We start from the raw sequence: 22,445 nt of genomic DNA on the forward strand, positions 1-22,445 counted from the left end.
GTTGGGCTGTGAGAGACATTTTACTCTTGTAGCATAGGAAGAACAACTGAGCACTCCTGCTTGCAGTTATTTTAACTCTAGTAAGTAAAGCAAATTAAGCTTCACTGATATCAAGTGTGTAGAATGAGAATAGTTCAGGTGTAAATTTTCCACATATGTTGGGATGTGTTTTTGGACAGGAGTGTGGTAAAGAATGTTCGGAGGCCTCTGAGGTCTGTTGCCCTAGCAAGTGTTAAGAGGGGTCCTTGTGTCCCTTTAAACTCACACAAAAAAGACCTCTGAACTAGAGCGCTATGTGATTTAGGAAACATCGTCTGTGCTGGTTTTTACCTTCCTCCTTTTAGACCCCGGGTGACACTAAGCTGTGGTGGCTGATGGTGACCTGTCCTGACCCCGAGAGGGGAAAAGAGACATAGAGGTGAGGGTGATGGTGGGAAGTGGGCCCAGGCCAAAAAAGGTGTGAAGCTCTAAAGGGCAGATAAAGATTTGGGAATCAATTGATAACCAGTGGATGGAGATATTAGTGGGCAATGATTTTCTTTTTTCTTTCTTTCCTCTTCTTTTTCTCTCCTCCTCCTTTTTTTTAAATTTAATCTTTTTTTTTTTTTTTTTTTTTTTTTTTGCGCACTGGGGATTTGGCACTGTACCACTGAGCTACATCCCCAGTCCTTTTAAAAACTTTTTTAATTTTGAGACAGGGTCTTGCTAAGTTGGAGGCTGGCCTCCAACTTGCAGTTCTCCTGCCTCAGTCTCCTGATTCATGGGCATTGATTTTCAAGTCCATGACCTTTGGTGGTGGAGGAAGCTTCTTTGCCCTGGATGTCATTGAGAAGTGTGATTTCTAGAGGTTTTCTCCAATCCCACTGATCTGTCTTAACTGTTTAACAATCAAAGAGGCAGGGTGACGTTGCCTACTCCAACAGACAATCCTAATAAATTCCAAGTTCTCTGAGGTTCCTTGGCCTCTAACCCATGGAAACCAGGTGACCAACATCACAGGGCCCAGGTGAGAGATGGGCCCCCTGGCATGCCAGGTGTTGTTCTAGGCACATGACCTTGTTGGTAGGAATGGTGAAATGATAGTCCTATGGGGATTTAGTGTGGTTACCAATTACCAAGTTAGATTTTGGGGATAACACACTTCCTAGGATGAGTGGCATTGATTACTACAGAGTTTCTCCTCAGTTGTGCTAACTCCAGGACAATGAGTGGTCTGCAAAGTCATTTGTGTTCCTAAAGCAGAAGATCAGGTTGGGGTTCTTGGTTCAGCAGAGGTTGTTGATCGGGAGTGTGTGTGTGGTCTGGCTTCTGGGCCCCTCACAGAAAGAACTCTACCTACAGCCTGTGTTTGGAGTCCAGGTGGACCCATTTATTGACACACAGTATTGCTGTCTGCCCCATTCTGAGAGGTCGCCCCGGTGAAATTAGCCACACCACTGACCAGTTGGTGGTGGGGCTGGGGGACTGGAGGGAACACCATCTCGCTCCATGATAACTGAGAAAGTTGGGTCCTGCAAAGTGCTGGGACTTGATGCCATTATGCCAAAAGTCACAGAGAGAAGGGGAGAGTTCTAGGTCTAGCATTGTAAGCAGTTGATTTCTCCTTCCAAGCTCTCCAGTCTGCGATGTAGCAGGATTGCTATTATTCCAGGAGAAGAAGGAGCTCTTGTCCATTTTCATCCAGATCTAAATGTGGTGTCAGGCACTGCCCGCTCCTTTCTGGCAGAACCAATGATTCCTGTAGCAAAATGGACACGGGTACTGCCAGTGGCATCCAGCTCGGCTGCCTCAGCAGATGGGTGACGTCACCAGTTACTGTGCGGAGTTGTCGGGCAGCTTTTCTTCCATGGTCTCCCCATGCTTGATACTTTTGTCCATAGTTATGCATATGGGGCTCACCTGCTTTGAGGTGATCAGGCTGCTGCCCCACAAGGAGAACAAGGAGGCAATCCGAGGCAGGCTGAACCAGGATTTCTCAGGGCCCCTTCCCGAGAACAGGTTGTACCTTGTCGAGGTCTCCTGGACTCTGTTCTGGGAACTGGAGTTGGATTTTCTCATGGGGTTCTTAAGCCACCGTAAGGGTTTGGAGAAGTCTGTGGCCGTAGTTTTGTAGGACGCTGACTCTTGTAAGGTATCAGTGATAACAGGGTCCTGGAAGTTCCACCAGTGGTAAAGCGGGTAGGCCAGGATCGGCAGGAAGGTGAAGGCGCCGAGGAAGGCCACCCAGCCCAGGGCACTCTTTGGGTAGGGCTGCTTTACTTCCTGGCTCTGGGGACAGAAAGGGAACATGCAGGAAAGGAGGAAAAGGTGATGGTGGAGGGGGTTTCAGTCCTTTGCGTTGCTCTGTGTGGGATTTCCCAGGGGTTGGGAAGCTTGTTAAAGGGTCCCTGGGGTAGTGGGAGCCCAGACCTGGAGTCCTGTGGGTGGTGGATTTGATGAGGGACCCCCCCAGGTGGAAAGGGTGGCCGGGGTCGGGGGTCATCTCACCGCACTTCTATTCCAGGAGATATAGTAGGAAGCTGCCCTGTGATGGAGGGGCAGGACGCAGAGGGTGAGGAGGGCCAGCAGCCCAGGGAGTGTCACGTAGCACCACAGGAAAGTGAAGGAGGGCCGCAGCAGGTGGCCTAGTTCATGGAACACCTCCTCCCTGAACCTGGGGTGGCAAGTCAGGGATATCTGGGGCCTGGAGGCCTGGCCAGGGTGGGCCTTCTGGCCCTTTGGCTTTCTCATAAGCTCTCAACTCTCAGGGGCTGCCCGGCTCTCTCCTGAGGCTGGATGTCTCTGGTCACCCCACAGGATTCCCTCAATCCGTGGGTCTGCACTGCCCCAGACCCACTCAGGAATTCTTGTCTTCATAGGACTCACCCCCTGCCCCGGGGTCGCTCCCCGCTGCACCCTGCAGCTCTCTCAGGAGCCCTCCTCCCTGCTGTGGGAGCTGATCAAGCTCCAACACCTCACAGGACTGGGAGGGGGACCACAGCTGGGCACATCACCTGCGGGCGCCATAGATCCAGGCCAAAGCCATATTCTGGAATGTCACAATGATGACGAGGGTGAGAGGGACCAGGTAGTCGTCAAACAAAGACATTACGTAGCTGCCGGCATTACTGCTGAAGATGAGGCTGCCCAGAAGACCTCCCAGGCAGACGGCCACTATGGCAGAGGCAGGTTTGGCTCTACTGAGTTCTGCATGTGGGGCTTGGTTGGGGTCAAAGTGAGCCCTGAAAATTCGGGATAAACTGGGGAGGAAGGACAACAGGGCAACGTTTTTGCTGGGGTGAGAATCCACAGTACCTGGGGCCAGCCTGGGATACTTCATGAAGACTGAGGAGTTCTGGAGAGAAAGGACGATGTTCTCCGAGATTCTTACCAAGGTGCCCAGGCCTGTGATGAACAGAGCCAGGAAGAAGAGGATGGCCCAGAGAGAGGCATGAGGGAGCAAGGAGACGGCTTGGGAGAAGGCTGCAAATGTGAGGCCCGGGCCCTCCATGAGCTGTGGGGAGAAGGGCTCTGAGGCAGCGCTGCACCTGGACGCAGGGGTGGTGCAGTGATCGATTAGCAGTGTCTGTCTAGGCAGTAAGCGCACGCATGGGGGATGGAGAGCCAAGTGCTGAGCTTTCTCCCTCCATGGTTTTGTTAGCTAGGTGAACTTCATCTACTAGGGCCTCCTCAGTTTCTTTCTCCAACAAATAGGGATCCTCAGGCTAATGTGAGCAACAACTTAGTAAAGGCCCAGCACATAGAAATGGTGGTAGAACCAAGATCAGGACTATTACCTGCCCCAGAAGTTTAGATGGTCCATGAGGCTGCTGGGAAGCACATCTCCCAGTGTCCTTGGGGTTTTGGGGAAGCACCCTCCTGTCCCCACAAACACACCTTTTCGTTTTGCACTCTGATACTGCAGGACAGGGAGCGGTGGATGACCTGGTACTGGAGGTATCTGGGGAGGTGGATGATCCAGTTCAGGTAGTCCAGGGGAAGCATGAACAGGATGTTATCTGGGGGCTTGGCCTCTTCGGGTAGCAACCCAATGGATATCAGCTCTATCAGCTTTGAGACACTCCTGAAGGGGAGGCAGAGGAAAAGAAAAGTGACAGAAAACATGCTGGCCTCTCTGCCATCTGCAAACTAGGAAAACTGAGGACCAGGAGGAAAGCAAGTTGTTCCAAGACGTGTGTTGCTGAGGAATAAGGGCACTTGAACAGGGACAGGAAACTAACCCAGTGGCCTTGGGCTGAGTCACACTGGAAGCCCACCTAAGGGATACAAGATTTTATATTTTCTGTAGCTAGTGCTCCTCATTATTATGAGTTACATTTTGTCCCCCTTACTTTTCCTGTGTTGAAGACCTAACCCTCATCAATACTTCAGAATGTGACCTTATTTGGAAAAAGCATCACTGCATATGCAATTAGTTAAGAAGAGGTCATCCTGGAGCAGGATGGGTCCTTAACTCATCTGACTGGTATGCTTTATCTAATGGGGACATTGGGACACGGGCACCCATACAGGGGAAAATGCCATGTGAAGATGAAGGCAGAACAGGGTGATGCTTCTACAAGCTAAGGAATGTCGAAGACTGCCAGGAAACACCAGGAGCCAGGAGCCAGGACAGAGACCTAGGGCAGATTCAACGTCATGACACTCAGAAGGAACCAAACCTGCCAGCACATCGTTTAATATATGATACCCATTAGACTCATGCTATTTAAATTTAATAAAATTAAAAATTCAGTTCCTTAGTTTCATTAGCTACATTTCATCCCATTCACCACATTCACGTCCTCAATGGCCACATGTGGCTCGTGGCTAGCCTGTTGGACAACGCAGATGTAGAACATTTCCCACAACACAAGATTCATTGATCAGTACTCCCCTTGGAGATGATGGTTTTCAATCTGGGCTGCTCATTGGAATGACCAGGGAGTTTTTTAAAGCACAAAACTCAGTTTTTATTGAGCTATAATATACAGAAAATAAAAGACACAGGTACTAAGTGTATATAACTCAGTGAGTTTTGATAAAAAAAAAATCCCAGATAGCTGATACCCCAATTTCCATCACTCCAGAGTCACTTGGACCTCCTTTCTAGTGTATTCCTTCCATCCCAGAGGCAAATACTAATTTGCAGCAGAACATATTTGTTTTTCCCATTCTTGAATTTCAAGAACAATTTCAAGGCTTGTACAATACATAATCATTTATGCCTGGATTGCTACATTCAAGATAACATCTGATTCATCCATGTTGTTGCATATATCAATAGTTGTCTTAGTCTGTTTTCTGTTGCTGTAAACGAATACTACAGACTAGGCAATTTTATAAAAAACAAAGGTTAATTCAGTTCATGATTCAGTAGAACTCAGGTCAAGGGGACACATCTGGTGAGAGAGCCTTTTTCGCTTGTGGGGACTCTGGAGAGTCATGATATACCACAGGGCATCAGGTTGTAAAATAGACCAAGCATGTTAGCTCAGGTCTCTCTTCCTTATTTATTTATTTATTTATTTATTTATTTATTTATTTATTTATTTATTTATTTATTTATTTATTTATATTGGGGATTGAGCCCAGGGGTGCTTAAGCACTGAGCCCCAGCCCCAGCCCTTGTTATTTTTATTTTGAGACAGGGTCTTGTTAAGTTGCTTAGGGCCTCACTAAGTTGCTGAGGCTAGCCTCAAACATGGGATCTTCCTGACTCAGACTCCTGAGCTGTTGGGATGACAGGCATATGCCACTGTGCCTGGCTCATTATGGGTTTTAGTTTTATACAAATCTGATGACTTTGCAATGGTCATGATATTAAACACTTTTTAATGGGTTTATTGGCCATTGATGTATGTTCTCGAAGTTCATGTTTGGTTTTTTTGTCTTCTTTTTGTTGAGTTGAAGGAGTTCTTTAAAACAGTCTGCATAACATTTAAGTCATTTTATCATATTCACATATGAGGGTGCACATGTGTGCATGTAGAATTTTCTTCTTTCTGGGACTTGCCTCTATTTTCTTTTTTTTATTTTTATTTATGTATTTATTTTTAATTTATTTTTATTGTAAACAAATGGGATACATGTTGTTTGTTTGTACATGAAGTAAAGGCATACCATTTGTAATCATACATTTACATAGGGTAATGGTGTTTTATTCATTCTGTATTTTTTCCTTCCCCCAACCCCTCCCACACCTCTTTTCCCTCTATACAGTCCCTCCTTCCTCCATTCTTGCCCCCATCCCACCCCCCATTATGTGTCATCATTCACTTATCAGTGAGATCATTCGTCCTTTGGTTTTTTGAGATTGGCTTATCTCTCTTGGCATGATATTCTCCAATTTCATCCATTTGCCTGCAAATGCCATAATTTTATTATTCTTTATAGCTGATTAATATTCCATTGTGTATATATATATATATATATATATATATATATATATATATATATATATATATATATATCACAGTTTCTTTATCCATTCATCAATTGAAGGGCATCTAGGTTGGTTCCACAATCTGGCTATTGTGAATTGAGCAGCTATGAATATTGATGTGGCTGTATCTTTGTAGTGTGCTGATTTTAAGTCCTTTGGGTATAGGCCGAGGAGTGGGATAGCTGGGTCAAATGGTGGTTCCATTCCAAGCTTTCTGAGGAATCTCCACACTGCTTTCCAGAATGGCTGCACTAATTTGCAACCCCACCAGCAATGTATGAGTGTACCTTTTTCCCCACATCCTCTCCAACACCTATCGTTGCTTGTATTCTTGATAATCACCATTGTAATTGGGGTGAGATGAAATCTTAGGGTAGTTTTGATTTGCATTTCTCTTATTACTAGAGATGTTGAACATTTTTTCATATATCTGTTGATTGCTTGTAGATCTTCTGTGAAGTGTCTGTTCATATCCTTAGCCCATTTGTTGATTGGGTTATTTGTATTCTTCATGTAGAGTTTTTTGAGTTCTTTGTATATTCTGGAAATTAGTGCTCTATCTGAATTATGAGTGGCAAAGAGTTTCTCCCACTCTGTAGGTTCTCTTTTCACATTGCTGATAGTTTCCTTTGCTGAGAAAAAGCTATTTAGTTTGAATCTATCTCAGTTATTGATTCTTGCTTGTATTTCTTGTGCTATGGGAGTCCTGTTAAGGAAGTCTGATCCTAAGCCAACTTGTTGAAGATTTGGACCTACTTTTTCTTCTATAAGATGAAGGGTCTCTAGTCTGATTCCAAGGTCCTTGATCCATTTTGAGTTGAGTTTTGTGCAGGGTGAGAGATAGGGGTTTAGTTTCATTCTGTTGCATATGGTTTTCCAGTTTTCCCAGCACCATTTGTTGAAGAGGCTATCTTTTCTCCATTGCATATTTTTGGCACCTTTGTCTAGTATGAGAAAATTGTATTTATTTTGGTTTGTGTTCATGTCCTCTATTCTGTACCATTGATCTACCTGTCTATTTTGGTACCAATACCATGCCGTTTTTGTTACTACTGTTTTGTAATAGAGTTGAAGATCTGGTATTGCGATACCCCCTGCTTCATTCTTCCTGCTAAGGATTGCTTTAGCTATTCTGGGTTTCTTATTCTTCCAGATGAATTTCATGATTGCTTGCTCTATTTCTGTAAGGTATATCATTGGGATTTTAATTGGAATTGCATTGAATCTGTATAGCACTTTTGATAGTATGGCCATTTTGACAATATTAATTCTGCGTATCCAAGAACATGGGAGATCTTTCCATCTTCTAAGGTGTTCCTCAATTTCTTTCTTCGATGTTTTGTAGTTTTCTTTGTAGAGATCTTTTACCTCTTTGGTTAGATTGATTCCCAAGTTTTTTTTTTTTTTTTTTTTTTTTGAGGCTATTGCAAATGGAGTTGTTTTCCTCATCTCCCTTTCAGGTGTTTCATTACTTGTGTATAAAAATGCTTTAGATTTATGTGTGTTGATTTTGTAGTCCGCTATTTTGCTGAATTCATTGATGAGGTCTAGAAGTTTTCTGGAGGAGTTTTTTGGAGCCTCTAAATATAGAATCATGTCATCAGCAAATAGCGACAGCTTACGTTCCTCTTTTCCTATTCGTATCCTTTTAATTTCTTTAGTCTGTCTAATTGCTCTGGCTAGAGTTTCAAAGACAATGTTGAATAGAAGTGGTGAAAGAGGACATCCCTGTCTTGTTCCCGTTTTTAAAGGGAATGCTTTCAGTTTTTCTCCATTTAGAATGATGTTGGCCATGGGCTTAGCATAAATAGCCTTTACAATGTTCAGGTATGTTCCTACTATCCCTATTTTTTCCAGTGTTTTGAGCATGAAGGGGTGTTGTATTTTGTCGAATGCTTTTTCTGCATCAATTGAAATAACCATATGATTCTTATCCTTAAGTCTATTGACATGATGGATTACATTTATTGATTTACGGATGTTAAACCATCCTTGCATTCCAGGGATGGACCCCGCTTGATCAGGGTGCACAATTTTCTTAATATGTTTTTGGATACGGTTTACCAATATTTTGTTAAGGATCTTTGCATCTATATTCATTAAGGATATTGGTCTAAAATTTTCTTTCCTTGATGTATCTTTTCCTGGTTTGGGTATGAGGGTGATATTAGCTTCATAGAATGAGTTCGGTAGGGTACCCTCCTTTTCTATTTCCTGGAATACTTTGAGAAGTATTGGGATGAGTTCTTCTTTGAAGGTCTTGTAGAACTCAGCTGAGAATCTGTCTGGTCCCGGGCTGTTCTTGGATGGTAGGTTTTTAATGGCTTCTTCTATTTCATTGCTTGATATTGATCTGTTTAAATTGTGCATGTCCTCCTGGTTCAGTTTGGGAGGAGCATGTCTCTGGAAATTTGTCAATGTCTTCGGTAGTTTCTATTTTGTTGGAATACAGATTTTCAAAGTAGCTTCTTATTATGTTATGTATCTCAGTGGTGTCTGTTGTGATATTTCCTTTTTATCACGAAGTTATAGTAATTTGAGTTTTCTCTTTCCTTCTCTTTGTTACTGTGGCTAAGGGTTCGCCTATTTTGTTTACTTTTTTAAAGAACCAACTTTTCATTTTGTCAATTTTTTTAATAGTTTCTTTTGTTTCAATTTCATTGATTTCAGCTCTGATTTTAATTATTTCCTGTCTTCTACTACTTTTGCTGTTATTCTGTTCTTCTTTTTCTAGGGCTTTGAGCTGTAATGTTAGGTCATTTAGTTGTTGACTTTCCATTCTTTTGTGGAATGCACTCTATGCAATGAATTTTCCTCTTAGTACTGCTTTCATAGTGTCCCAGAGATTTTGATATGTTGTATCGTCGTTCTCATTGACTCTAAGAATTTTTTTATCTCCTCCCTGATGTTTTCTGTTATCCATGTTTCATTCAATAGCATATTATTCAGTTTCCAGGTGTTAGAATAATTTGTTTTTTATTTTGTCATTGATTTCTACTCTCAGTCCATTATGATCTCATAATATAATCTGAACACAAGGCAGTATCTCTATTTTTTGCATTTCCTAAGGGCTGCTTTGTGGCATAACATATGGTCTATTTTTGAGAAGGTTCCATGTGCTGCTGAGAAGAAAGTGAATCTGCTCGTTGATGGATGGAATATTCTATATATGTCTATTAAGTCTAGGTTATTGATTGTGTTATTGAGTTCTATGGTTTCTTTGGTTGGTTTGTGTTTGGAAGATCTATCTAGTGGTGACAGTGGTGTGTTAAAGTCACCCAGAATTATTGTCTTGTGGTCTATTTGATTCCTGAAATTGAGAAGGATTTGTTTGATGTACAGGGATGCACCATTGTTTGGGGCATAAATATTTACTATCGTTATGTCTTCCTGATTTATGGTTCCCTTAAGCAATATGAAATGTCCTTCTTTATCCCTTCTGACTAACTTTGGCTTGAAGTCCACTTTATCTGAAATACGGATGGAAACCCCTGCTTTTTTACTGAGTCCTTGTGCATGGTAGGTTTTTTTTCCATCCTTTCCCCTTTTAGTGTGTGGATGTCTTTTTCTGTAAGATGAGTCTCTTGCAGGCAGCATATTGTTGGTTCTTTCTTTTTAATCCATTCTGCCAGTCTATGTCTTTTGATTGATGAGTTTAGGCCACTAACGTTCAGGGTTATTATTGAGATATGATTTGTATTCCCAGCCATTTGGCTTATTTTTGGTTTTTAAGTTGGCTTGGTTTCTCCTTTGAGTGGGTTTTCTCTAAGGTAGTTCCTCCCTTTGCTGACCTCCATTGTTGTTTTTCATTTCCTCCTCATGGAATATTTTGTTGAGAACATTCTATAGCTCAGGCTTTCTATTTGTAAATTCTTTTAACTTTTGTTTATCATGGAAGGATTTTCTTTCATCTTCAAATCTGGAGGTTAGTTTTGCTGGGTATAGGATTCTTGATTGGCAACCATGTTCTTTCAGAGCTTGAAATATGTTGTTCCAGGCCCTTCTAGCTTTTAGAGTCTGGGTTGAGAAGTCGGCTGCTATCTGTATTGGTTTCCCCCTATATGTAATCTGATGCTTTTCTCTCGTGGCCTTCAATATCCTATCTTTATTTTGAATGTTAGGCATTTTCATTATAATGTGCCTTGGTGTGGATCTGTTGTGATTTTGTGCATTTGGTGTTCTGTAAGCCTCTTGTATTTGATTTTCCATTTAATTCTTCAGGTTTGGGAAATTTTCTGATATTATTTCATTGAATAGATTGTTCATTCCTTTGGTTTGTATTTCTGTGCCTTCCTCAATCCCAATAATTCTTAAATTTAGTCTTTTCATGATGTCCCATAGTTCTTGGAGATTCTGTTCATGATTTCTTACCATCTTCTCTGTTTGGGCAACTTTATTTTCAAGATTAAATATTTTGTCTTCGTTGTCTGAGGTTCTGTCTTCCAAATGGTCTAGTCTTTTGGTGATGCTTTCCATTGAGTTTTTTATTTGGTTTATTGTTTCCTTCATTTCAAGGATTTCCATTTGTTTTTTTTTTTTTTTTTTTGGTTTTTTTTTTTGAGAATCTCTATCTCTTTGTTGAAATGATCTTTTGCTTCCTGCACTTGCTCTTTCAGTTTATTGGTATTATCTATCATTCATTGCCTGCTTTTGCTCTCTTATCTCATCCTTTGCTTCACGAATCATCTTAATCATGTATAATCTGAAGTCCTTTTCTGACATTTCTTCTAACATACTGTCATTGAATTCTATTAATATAGAATCTAGATTTGTTTGGATCATTTTCTTCCCTTGTTTTTTCATGTTGTTCATGTAGCTTCCCCTCCAGCAGTGCAGATCTGGGGTATTGCAGATTTCCCCCTACAGGCTTATAGTGGCCCTATAGGTTTCCAAAACCTTTTCTTTAAGGGGATATCAGTATTAGCAGTGCCCAATTCAGACACTATGTAATCCTAGACCAAATAGCCCCTATGAGGACAATAACAATATTGTCATAATAAACAAAATGAGTTCAAATATTATCTTCAGTAAAACAAACAGATGTGCAATAAGGTCTGCAGTTTCTAATGGAGGACAAAGAGGATGCAGAGGGATGTAGAATGTGGCTGTTAATGGGGATAAGAAAAGAATATACAGAAGTTCTAGATAATAGAAAGTGTGAGAGTATAATCAAAAGAAATTGGATGTTAGCATGCAAAAAGGGAGAAAGAGACTCTGAGGGAACAGGTAAACAAAAGGAAAAGAGAGCAAGAAATGTAAAGAAATAAAAACTTAAAATTTTTCAATAAGGAGAAAAAAAATCTACAGCATCACAGTCATATAGTAATCAAACTTCCTGGTCTTCAGTAGCCTGATGCATGAGAGGTACCTAACAATGAGCTTCAAGCCTCCAGCAGGCTTCTCAGGATGGGATTTGCCCCACCTAAAGATCGGAGGTACAGCTTCCAGGATTATCCAAGATGGCCACTCTGGCTTCCAAATATGTTGGCAAATGGGGAGCTGCAGCTCAGGGTGAGGATATGGTCAGCTAGAGGTTCTGGAGGCGGGGTGCGCTTGGTCAGGCAGGGGTCCTGGAGGTCGGGTGAGTTTGGTGTGGTTGTGGGATCCTGGAGGCCAGGTGCAATCAGTCGGTCTGGGGTCCCAGTGATAGTGTGCAGTCAGTTGGTCTGGGGGTCCTGGAGGCAGGGAGCAGTCAGTCGACGTGAGGGCCCCAGAGGCAGGGAGTGATCAGTCAGGCTGAGGGATCCCGGAGACAGGGCTCAGTCAGTCCGGCCAGGGGTCCTACAGGGCCTGGCTGTTGTCTCAAAATGGTGGCAGCCACATGTAATCAAACCTGCAGGTACTGTAACAGTGAACTTCCAGGCAATATCAGGCAGCTGGTGCTCCACTGGCAGTTGGCGATCAGTTTGGTGACTGTTGTCAGACGATTGGGAGGTGAACCTCATGCAGTGGGTGATGGATAGGTGTAAGGCAGGCGATGGACAGGCAAGAGGCAGGCAAATGGCGGATGATAGGCGCCTTCCAGTGAGCAATCTGCACTCAAAAAAGGCGTCGATATGGTGGCAGACTGCAGGTGATCACAGCAGACAAATGGGGTAAACAGCAGGGGATCAATAAGCAGCCTCACCAAGAAACAGATATCCTCTGCTTGAAACCGGAGTTACGGAGTGACAAAGAATGCAGCCTCCCTCTAGTCCACCATCTTGGATCTCTATTTTCTTAATGGTGGTTTAATGAGCAGAATTTTTTCATTTTGATAAATTCAACTTAGCAACCTTTTATTTTATGGTTAGTGCTTTTTGTGTCCCAGCTAAAAAATCTTTGCTAACTCCAAGGTCATAAAGATATTTTACACTTTCTTTTAAAAGATTTCTGGTTTTAGTTTTCTCATTTAGGTTTTTGGCTCAGATTGAATTCATTTTGGTGTATGGTGTATGGTAGGGATCACAGTTTACTTTTTTCCACATGGTTATTCAGTTATTCCAGAAATATTTGTTGAAAAGACTTTCCTGTTTAATCATTGATTTGCTTTGGCATCTTTATTGAAAGTCACTTGATCATATGTGTGTGTGGGTCTTTCTCTTTGTTCGTTTGATATGTTGGTCTCTCTTTAGGCCAATATGACTCTGTCTTGACCACTGTAGCTTTGTAGTTTATCTCAAAATCAGATAGTACCAGTGTCCAATTGGTTCTTTCTCTAGACTGTAGGTGTTCCAGGTCCTCTGCATTTCTGTATACACTTTACAGTCAGCTTGTCCATTCTACAACAAAGTTGGCTGAGATCTGAATTACCATTATGTAGATCAATTCAGGGAGAACTGGTATCTCAACATGAATGGTTCTTGGAACCCACGAACATCGTATAGTTAGTTCTTTAATTTCTTTCAGCAATAGCTTATAATTTTCAGTACACATCTTTTGTTAAATTTAACCTTGGTACTTGATGATTTTTTTAAACTTTGTTTTTGGAGGGCGGGTGCTGGGGACTGAACCCAGAAGCACTTTACCCTCAGCTACATCCCCAGCACCACCATCACCATTTTTTAAATTTTTTTTTTTTTTTTGAGACAAGATCTCTCTAAGTTGCTTAGAGCCTTGCTAAAGTTGCTGAGGCTGGTTTTGAACTTATGATCCTCCTGCCTCAGTCTCCCAAGTGACTGGGATTATAGTTGCTACCATGCCCGGCATTTGATGATTTTTTGATGCTACTGTAAATGGTTTTGCTTTAGGAACTTCCTTAGCTATTATTACTAGTATGTAGAAATATGATTATCTTTGTTTTAATGGCTTATTTTTTGTGTTGTTCTTAAATTCCCTTATTTTAGTAATTTTTAAATTTTTGTAGCTTCTTTAGAGTTTTCCAAATATGCACTTGAGCATCTGTGAATAAAGACAGTTTTACTTTTTCCTAACATTTCTATACTTTTTATATCTTTTTTCCTTGACTATTTTCAGTGGGAAGAAACTTCTCTAGAATATGGTAGGGGTTTTAAAAAAAAAGAATTTCATTTCCTTGTTTTCAGTACGAGGAGGAAATGTTCAAAATTTCACCGCTAGGTAGGATGTTAACTGTAATTTGTTGTTGCTATTCCTAACACAATGAAAGGTTCCCAAATGAGGATGATTTTTTCCCTCCCCCCCCCCCCCCAGGGCCTTTGACAATGTCTGGAGACATTTTTGTGTGTCACAATCATGGGTAGAGGCCAGGGACACTGCTAAACATTCTACATTGTAGCCTCTGCTGCCATCCTCCTGAGTGATCTGGGCAAAATTCCAAGTGTCCTGACAGAGAAACTCTGCCCTAACTGTTGGAGGAAGCACTGTTTTGTTTCTAATTTGTTGAGCATTTTCTTTGTCATGAGTAGGTGTTGAATTTTGTCATCGGTTCTTTTCCTTTAATCTGTTAGTGCAATGAATTGCATGAATTGATTGATTTCTGGGATTAAACCCATTTGCTCATAATGTATACTGCTAGTACTTTAAGAATATTTTCAAAAAGACACTTGAGAAGTATTTCTCCTTCCTTTATTACCCTAAAGAGTTTGTGTTGGGGGCTGGGGTGGCATTGTATCCATCTACAACAAAAATAAAAAAGTGCTTGTGTTAGGTTAGTATTACATCTTCCTTGATTATTAGATGGACTTCACCACGGAAGCAATATAGGCCTACAATTTTCCTTGTGGGACAGTTTTAAATCATAAACTTAATTTTAAACTCAGAAATGGTGCTATTTAGATTTTCCATTTCTTCTCATGAACAGACTTGATAATTTGTTCCTTTCAAGGAGTTTCTCTATTGCCTTTATATTGTTGAATTTATTTGTAGAAATTTGTTCACAATATTCTTTTAGATATTGTGTCAACAATACTTTTATTTTGCTTACTTATTTTTTGTGGTGCTGAGGATCGAACCCAGTGCCTCACACGTGCGGGGCAAGTGTTCTACTACTGAGTCCCAACCCCAACCCCACAATATTGGGCATGGACCTATCATGGTTATCCCCTCCTGCCCACAACCCCCCCCCTTTTTTTGTACCAGGGATTGAACCCAGGTATGCTCTACCACTGACCTAAATCCCAGTCCTTTTTAAAAATTAAAAAATTTTTCTTTTTTCAAAATTTTAAGACAGGGTCACTTTAAGTTGCTGGCCTTGAACTTGTGATCCTTCTGCCTCGACCTCCTAACTTGCTGGGATTACAGGCCTGTGCCACCAGACCCAGCTGGTTGTCTACTTCTACCATTTACTTCTCTTTGTCTCATCTATTTCCCTCCTTTCTCTGCTTTTTTAAGAAATTTATTGAATATTTTTTGTTTCCATTTTATCTTTCCTAGCTGTGCCTCTTTGTTTTGTCACCGTCACTCTAGAGCTATGCTATTCAATTCCGTGGCCACTAACAAGATGTGCTGTGAGTACCTGCAGTGTGGCGAAGACGACTGAGGCACTGAATTTGTAATTTAGTTTAGTTTTAATTAATTAAAATTTTAAAGAAGATAGGTATCAGTTCTCAGGAAACTTTTAAGTATGTTCAGAACAACTTGGGCATGTGAAGCACCTTCTTCAGGCATATCCTTTAACGAGATCAAAACATAAATTAAGTATTTCCCTCCAGCCTCAAGAATATTTCACATTTCTTTTGGTACTAAATGGCTGGTGGTGACTTCTCTTAACTTTATCTGAATGGCTTCATTTCACTTTCATTGTTTGAAGATATTTTTGCTGAACATGGAATGCACGTTGATAGAGCCTCTTTTTCAGTGTTCTACACTATTTTGATTCATTTTCTTCTGATTTACATTGTTTCTGATGAGAAATTAGCCATAATTTTTATCATTGTACCAGTGTACACAATGTACTCTTTAATTTTTTTATTGCTCTAAATATCTCCAGAATTGGTGTTCAGAAATTTGATCCTGATATACCAAGGTGTGATATTCTTTGTATTTATCCTTCTTGGAATCTTCTGAGTTTGGGGGATCTGCGAACTGATATTTTTAACTAAACTTGGAAAAACTCCCACTATTTGCATTTTTTCTTCTCCAATCCCCTTCTGAAACTCCAGCAATACCTCTGTTGGCCTTGCAGGTCACTGAGGCTGTTCAGTTTTCTGTTTGTTTTCTCTCTGTGCTTAATGTTATATGACTTCTATTTAATTATCTTCAGGTTAAATGATCTTTTCTTCTGCTAGTTCCAATCTATACTAAATCCATTCAGTGAAACTTTCACTTAATCTATATTTTCAGTTCCAGAATTTCCATGGGAATCTCTTTACAAGTTCATATCTTTCCTATGATACCCCTATTATCTTCACACATTTTATTAATCCTATCAAATTTCTCAACATATTTATAATGGTTGCTTTAAATTCTTCTCTGCTAATTCTAGTATATGGATGGTGTTTAGGTTTTTTTTTTTTTTTTTTTTTTTTTACTATTTTTGTAGTTGTCAATGGACCTTTTTTTTTTTTTTATTTATTTGTACATGGTGCTAAGAATCGAACTCAGTGCCTCACACATGCTAGGCAAGCACTCTACCGCTGAGCCACAACCCAGCCCCCGGGTCTTTTTTATTCTCTTGTCTATAGGTTACATTTTCCTGGTATTTTAGAATGTCTTCTGATTTTTAATTTTATGTTGAACATTTTATGTTAAAAGACAAAAGATAAAGATATGATGTTTGTATATTTTGTTTAGTCTTCATGAATTCAAACCTTTTCTCTCAAAAGCTAGTGTATTTATGATTAGGATGAGGGTTAGTTATTTAGATTTTTCTGAGTTGAGTTGGGCTGGGACTGGTGACAATTTTAATTGAGTTTTTCTCTATCTTCAAATGGGATTAAGGAAAGTTTACTTCTCCATTGGGCTAACCCCCAATTTTCCTTTTTTTTTGGGGGGGCGTATTACCAGGGATCAAACTCAGGGACACCTGACCACTGAGCCACATCCCCAGCCCTATTTTGTATTTTATTTAGAGACAGGGTCTCACTGAATTCCTTAGCACCTCACTTGCTGAGACTGGCTTTGAACTTGCGATCCTCCTACCTCAGCCTTCCGAGCCACTGGGATTACAGGCATATACCACCATGCCCAGCTAACCCCCAACTTTCTACACCTTCCATCAGTTACAATTCCTTGGATGCTGATTATTATTTGAGTTGGAGTGGGTTGGATGGTAGCTTTAGATGTTTTTTTCTTTGTAATCAAGTTCAGTGAGATCCACGAATCTAAGCACAGTGTCTCTGCCTTCCAAACCTGTCTCCACAGAAGCTTTTGCCACTTCCTTAGACAATTCCTAGGGTAATGTGAGGATAATTGTTGGATAAAGCAAGTTACTTGTGTATTGGGGAGGTTCCTGAACATCCCAGTACCTACCAGCAGCCCACATGGTTATTAAATACTTCAGATGGTTTCTTCTTATTTGTACAAAGTCTTTTCATCTACGAAGGCCTGCTCCTCCACCCCCATCACCTATATTAGGTACATACTCCCAGATATGAAAGCACTCACGGCTCTTTGTTCACCTATGATGCCTGATTACTCCCCAGGATTTGGTTACTCATGTATGTCTACTATTCTTCAATAACTCCATAGGAACGTATGGTTTAATTTTCTCTGTTAAAAGGGACCTTTGCACCGTTCAACATCCTAAAGGGAAGAAAAAGTCCACTGTGGAGGTATCGAAAATCCCAATGTTTGGATATACCCAAGACCAAGTAAATCAGAATCTTGGGTGGAACATAGGTAATTGCCTCTAAGGCTCCCCATGGTTCAAATATGCAGCAGAGGCCCATAATCACTGACTGTGGTCTGAAAGCTGTGACAGTCTCCTTTGTGAGTTCATTAATTGATTTTGAGATCTTCCTTACTCCATTTACAATGCAGGAAACCTCGGGACAGCCACATCTCTGAGGCCGCTTTCTTCTCTATAAAGCAGAATTAGAATGCCTCCCTTTTTGGTTATTTTTTTCTGACACTAAATGTGAAGTTATTATTAATGGAGAGGTTCTGAGTTTGAAGGTTCATGGGGCTGGCAGATTGCTAAAGTAGGGGAGGCACCTCTTCTTATACCTGTATGGCTGCAGTTACTCACTTCTTAACACAGGCATGGCCACTGGTGGTAGCCCAGAACCCCAGCACTAGAAAGATGATGGATGTGGTCAGCATCGAGATCACCAGGTTTCCCAGGGCCACAAAGGAAGCTGTCTTGACAAAGTTGTCCCTTCCAGCTTCGTAGGAGGAGGTGATGACGGTGCCCATGCCCAGGCCCAGGGAGTACAGCACATGGCCTCCAGCCTGACGCCATAGTTCCAGCGAGGACAAGGCGGAGAGCTGTGGAATGGGGTGAGAGGAGTTTGGGAGTTGGCTTCTGGAACAGAACCACCAGTGAGTTGGCAGAGGGGCAGGCGGGGTAGAGAGCAGAGGGATGAAGGCTGGGGACAGAGGGAAGGGAGGTATGGGGGAAAGAGACTCAGAAAAGTGTTGGGAGTTGAGGGAGGAAGAAGATTTGGATTCTCAGGGCTCACCTCTGTGGTTATCATACGTCTAAGGCTGGCAACTGCACCTTCCAGAAAGAGACATTTGATGAAGAGGCAGAGTAGGAAGATGTAGGGGAGGATTATGGAGAAAATCAGCAACTGGTCGGGTAGGTCAGGATGGAAGCCAGGATTCCGGAGAGGTGTGGAGGAAGGAACACAGAGGCAAATGTTAACAAGGGACGGCAGGACTTTGGGATGGAGAGAGGGAGGTGGTGGGTGGTGAGGTGGCCTACAGGGAACGAGAGCACTGTGGGTCATTAGTCTAGGGAGACAACACTGTTCTTTGGAAAGACAGATCTATCAATAAGCTGCCTGGTAGTGAGGGGGAAACTCCAAGTAGAGAAGGTTTTTGAATGGCAAGGCAATTGGACACTAGTAATTCACAGGCTTTGGATTAATGGCCCACATGTGAGCTTAGGGATAGGAACTGCCAAGGGGAGAGAGCCAGCAGGGCTGAGGACTGTGTAGGAAGAACTTCAAAAGTGAAGAGAGAGGGAAAGAAAACTATGAAAGGGACTTTGGGAGGAAGTAATGTGATTAATACAAATTTCTAAGTTTTTCATTCTGAGATAGGGGTGATAAGGGCTCCCTTCCTCAATGTGCTACACTAAACTTTCAGTAAAGTCCACTTGTGTAGGACTGGTTTCTTTTGGAGGCTGTGAAGGGAGGGTACATTGAGCCTCCAGGGATGCGTGAGATGACAGCTAACTGTGTACACTGATGTAGGGACCAGAAGATAAAGGCAGAGTTAACCAAAATGATCTCATAAACACACTGGAACAAATTTTCCATGTAAGGGGAATATGATTCAGGTGCCAAGGGAATGGATTAGAAGTATGAATTGACATAAAATACTCTAAATGGGAAACTGGAAAACAATTGGTGGCAATCAGGTCCTTTAAGAGTTAACATGAACTCTCAAGGTACAGGAAGGCAGAGGTTGCAGGGCTCACTGGGAGACCGTGATCTGACCTGAAAGATTCCTAAAGATCTCTAAGAGCACTAGTGTGGGCATGAAGATGGTAAACAGGGAGCTTGGGCAATACAAGCCATGGCTCCATCTCATTGACTGGGGATAGCAGTTTTGTTGTTGTTGTTGTTGTTGTTGTGAGAAAAGACTGGTAGATACAGCTGCCTTGAGAACAGTATGACCTTTTCTTTAGGACCCCACCTGGAAATTCTGGTGTACACATCTGAGCTTGTCCCCTGGGTGGGTGGGGGAGTCATGGGGACTGAAGAAGAACAGTCAACAGAAAGCAGGTGAATGGTGTTACAGCAAGAAACTGGGAATCTTTAGAAAGAAAAAGGGGGAGCATGGCCACAGGTCAGGATGGCTTACCAACACTGAAATATTGAGCCCCATGATAATAATGAAGAAAAGGAAGACCCAAGATGCGAAGAGGCCCAGGCTGAGCTTCAGGACAAGGTTCTGGATCCCTTCCTCAATGTGGCCTGAGACTTCCAGGGTGGTGTGGTACCAGAAGTATTGGTGGGGCACAGTCTGAAGGCAAGAGAAGTCTGGGGGGACCCAGGTGCTTAAGCACCACCTTACTTAGTACCTGCCCCTGTTCTTCACTTCCTTCCCTTGGGCTCTCTTGCTCCTTGGGGCCCCTACCTCCCTTGCACCGATGGCCCCCTCTTTCCCTTTCCTCACCAGTGACATTGATGTTCTTCACCAGTGGGCAATAGTTCCAAGGCAGGGGATAATCAAAGGAATTGCCTAGGTAAAAGAGACTCCAGGAGAGGATGGCACTGTTATACAAGCTCACCAAGATGCAAACCTGTGGGTGGACATGGTGGGACTGAGGAATGAGCAGGTAGAGACAGAGAACCTGGAGACCCCAAGGGCAATCTGGCTTGCCTCTCATTGGTCCCTCATTTACCAGCATGCTAGCGTAGCCCACACCACCTAGCCAGGGGACCAGCTGCTTCCAGACTCGGATGTTGTCTACATGCAGCCACTGCCCAATGATCATCTCCATGTACAATAGGGGAATCCCGAAGAAGAGGAGCATGAAGAAGTACATCAGGATGAAGTTACCTAAGGAAGGGAACCAGGGTCCATGCTCAGGCAACCAGGAGTCGTGCCCCCTTCTTCTATCCTCTAGGAGGATAGGTGCCCAACCCCGGCTATCTTCTCCTCCAGGACCCAGGAATCTAGGCTCCAAGCCTTAAAACTTCTTTCTTAACCTAAGGTACCCTAGCCCCCTGCTTTTACCTCCTCCATTCCGTTGACACAGGTAAGGGAAACGCCACATGCTGCCTAGCCCAATAGAGAAAGCCAATTGTATCAAAATGTTCTTAGTTCTTTTCGTCTTCATGAAGTAACTTTGGGTCTTGGTAGTCAAAATTTCCTTGGCTTTGAGGCTCCAGAACAGAGAATTTTCACTGTGGGATTTCTTCATGGACTCTTCATCTGTTGTGTCATCTAGTTCTTCAAGGGACTCCATGGTGTTCTTCTTACCGAACCATTAACTCCTGAGGCAAACTTAAGGTCACCAAGAACAGCACACTTTCAAGGGACATGTCTCAGACACCAGATTCTAAAAAACTTTATTATAAGGGTTTTAGAGAAATTAGGGACACAATTTAAATCTTGGCCCTTCTCTCCATGAATTATTGACTTTGGACAAATAATTCTACCCTCTCAGACTCAGTTTTTTCTCATCTTACAAGCAGAAATTAATTTCAAAATACTTAATAATGGCTATGGTGTGAATCCTGACCAAACAGAATAGATGCCAGTCATAAATACTTGAATACCAGCTTAACATCAGTCCTGTCTGAAAAACTTGAAGATGACATAATGGATACTGAGTGACAAGGACACAACAAACACTGGAGACACTCAGGTTTCTTTCCTTTCTCCTTTTGGTATACTTGAAAACTTTTAGGCCCAACCACTGCACATAGACTTCTGGGCAGTGCCTCCCAAACCTGGTACCAAAAGTATTGAGGAGCTCTGAAAACATGAAGATGTCTACCTTTCTTTCTCCTAGTCTTACTCTTCTAGATGCTGATTCAGTAAATCTAAGATAAGTACAGGGATTGGTAGAACTACAAGGATGCCTTGTGGGGTGCCACTTCGGCAAAGGCAATGGCCCTACTCCCTAAAGAAACAAGTATAACTTTCAAGAACTACATTGAAAAAAAAAATCTCTGGAAACTGTCCTAAGTGCATACAGTAAATGAGATATTTATTCATGAAAATATATAAAAAGTCATAATATTGAAAGTCTGTGGCATCTAAACTATAGCCTGCTCCCTCCTTTCCCACTCCTTGCCCATCATGGCAGCTCCACCCAGGACACAGGGTTCTTTCTCCTCAGCACCTCCTTGAAGCCCATTTCCCCCAGGAGAGTCAGGCCTCCAACATTTCTCATTCCTTCCAGATATGGGTTGAAAGGTTAAATTGTAGGCAAGTATGGTAAAAAGGTCAGAAGCCTCCTTCTGCCACCAGATCCTACTTGTAGGGCAGAGGCTCCACCTCAGGCATGGCGTATTAAGAATCCTGAGACTCTGTCTTCCCTAGTTCATTTCTGAAGTAAGGTTACATGCTATGAGAGGAAAGTTGATGAGAACAGGGGTTAATACCCCATCCAACAACTTGTTCCTAAAGCAGAGCATGTCTCTCAGTGAGAAGCAGGTCACTGTCCTCATTTCATCTCTGGAGATTTTACCCAGAGATCCTTCATAACAAAGAACTCTGAAGTCCTCTCCAAAATAACTAGCTTTATTTGAAACAAAGTGTGAAAGAGTTCAAGCCTAAGGGCACACTCAAAAAAGGTGTAATTTTTAGTGGTAAGCAGTTAGGGGATGCTGGTGGCTTCCAGTAAGTACATAAGAGAGAATCAAGTAAAGAGATGGTTGAGAAGATCCCTCCTGGGGTCAGAATAAATCTCAAACACTGACCTAGAAAACAACAACAACAAAAGCCTTTAATGGAGCCCAATTTTAATTAGATCAAATGTGGAACCATTTATGCCTTA

General features: G+C 42.0%; 1 protein-coding gene across 1 annotated transcript; it reads right to left on the minus strand.

The window, feature by feature from the left end:
• Window positions 1–1,812: 1,812 nt before the first annotated feature.
• LOC306648517 (orphan sodium- and chloride-dependent neurotransmitter transporter NTT5-like) lies at window positions 1,813–20,999 on the minus strand (the record flags this gene model as incomplete). The annotated part of the gene is made up of 11 exons (XM_079118704.1): window positions 20,675–20,999; window positions 20,016–20,497; window positions 19,800–19,957; window positions 18,445–18,718; window positions 18,012–18,250; window positions 3,934–4,063; window positions 3,877–3,901; window positions 3,295–3,384; window positions 2,994–3,153; window positions 2,488–2,653; window positions 1,813–2,268 (listed from the first exon to the last, which is right to left on the minus strand). Exons 1-11 carry the CDS (start codon window positions 20,904–20,906, stop codon window positions 1,813–1,815), a joined length of 2,412 nt encoding a protein of 803 aa, XP_078974830.1. The 5' UTR covers window positions 20,907–20,999.
• Between the last annotated feature and the right edge of the window lie 1,446 nt (window positions 21,000–22,445).

The sequence above is a fragment of the Sciurus vulgaris genome, assembly GCF_902686455.1.
Source record: "Sciurus vulgaris genome assembly, chromosome: 17".
Lineage (NCBI taxonomy): Eukaryota > Metazoa > Chordata > Mammalia > Rodentia > Sciuridae > Sciurus > Sciurus vulgaris.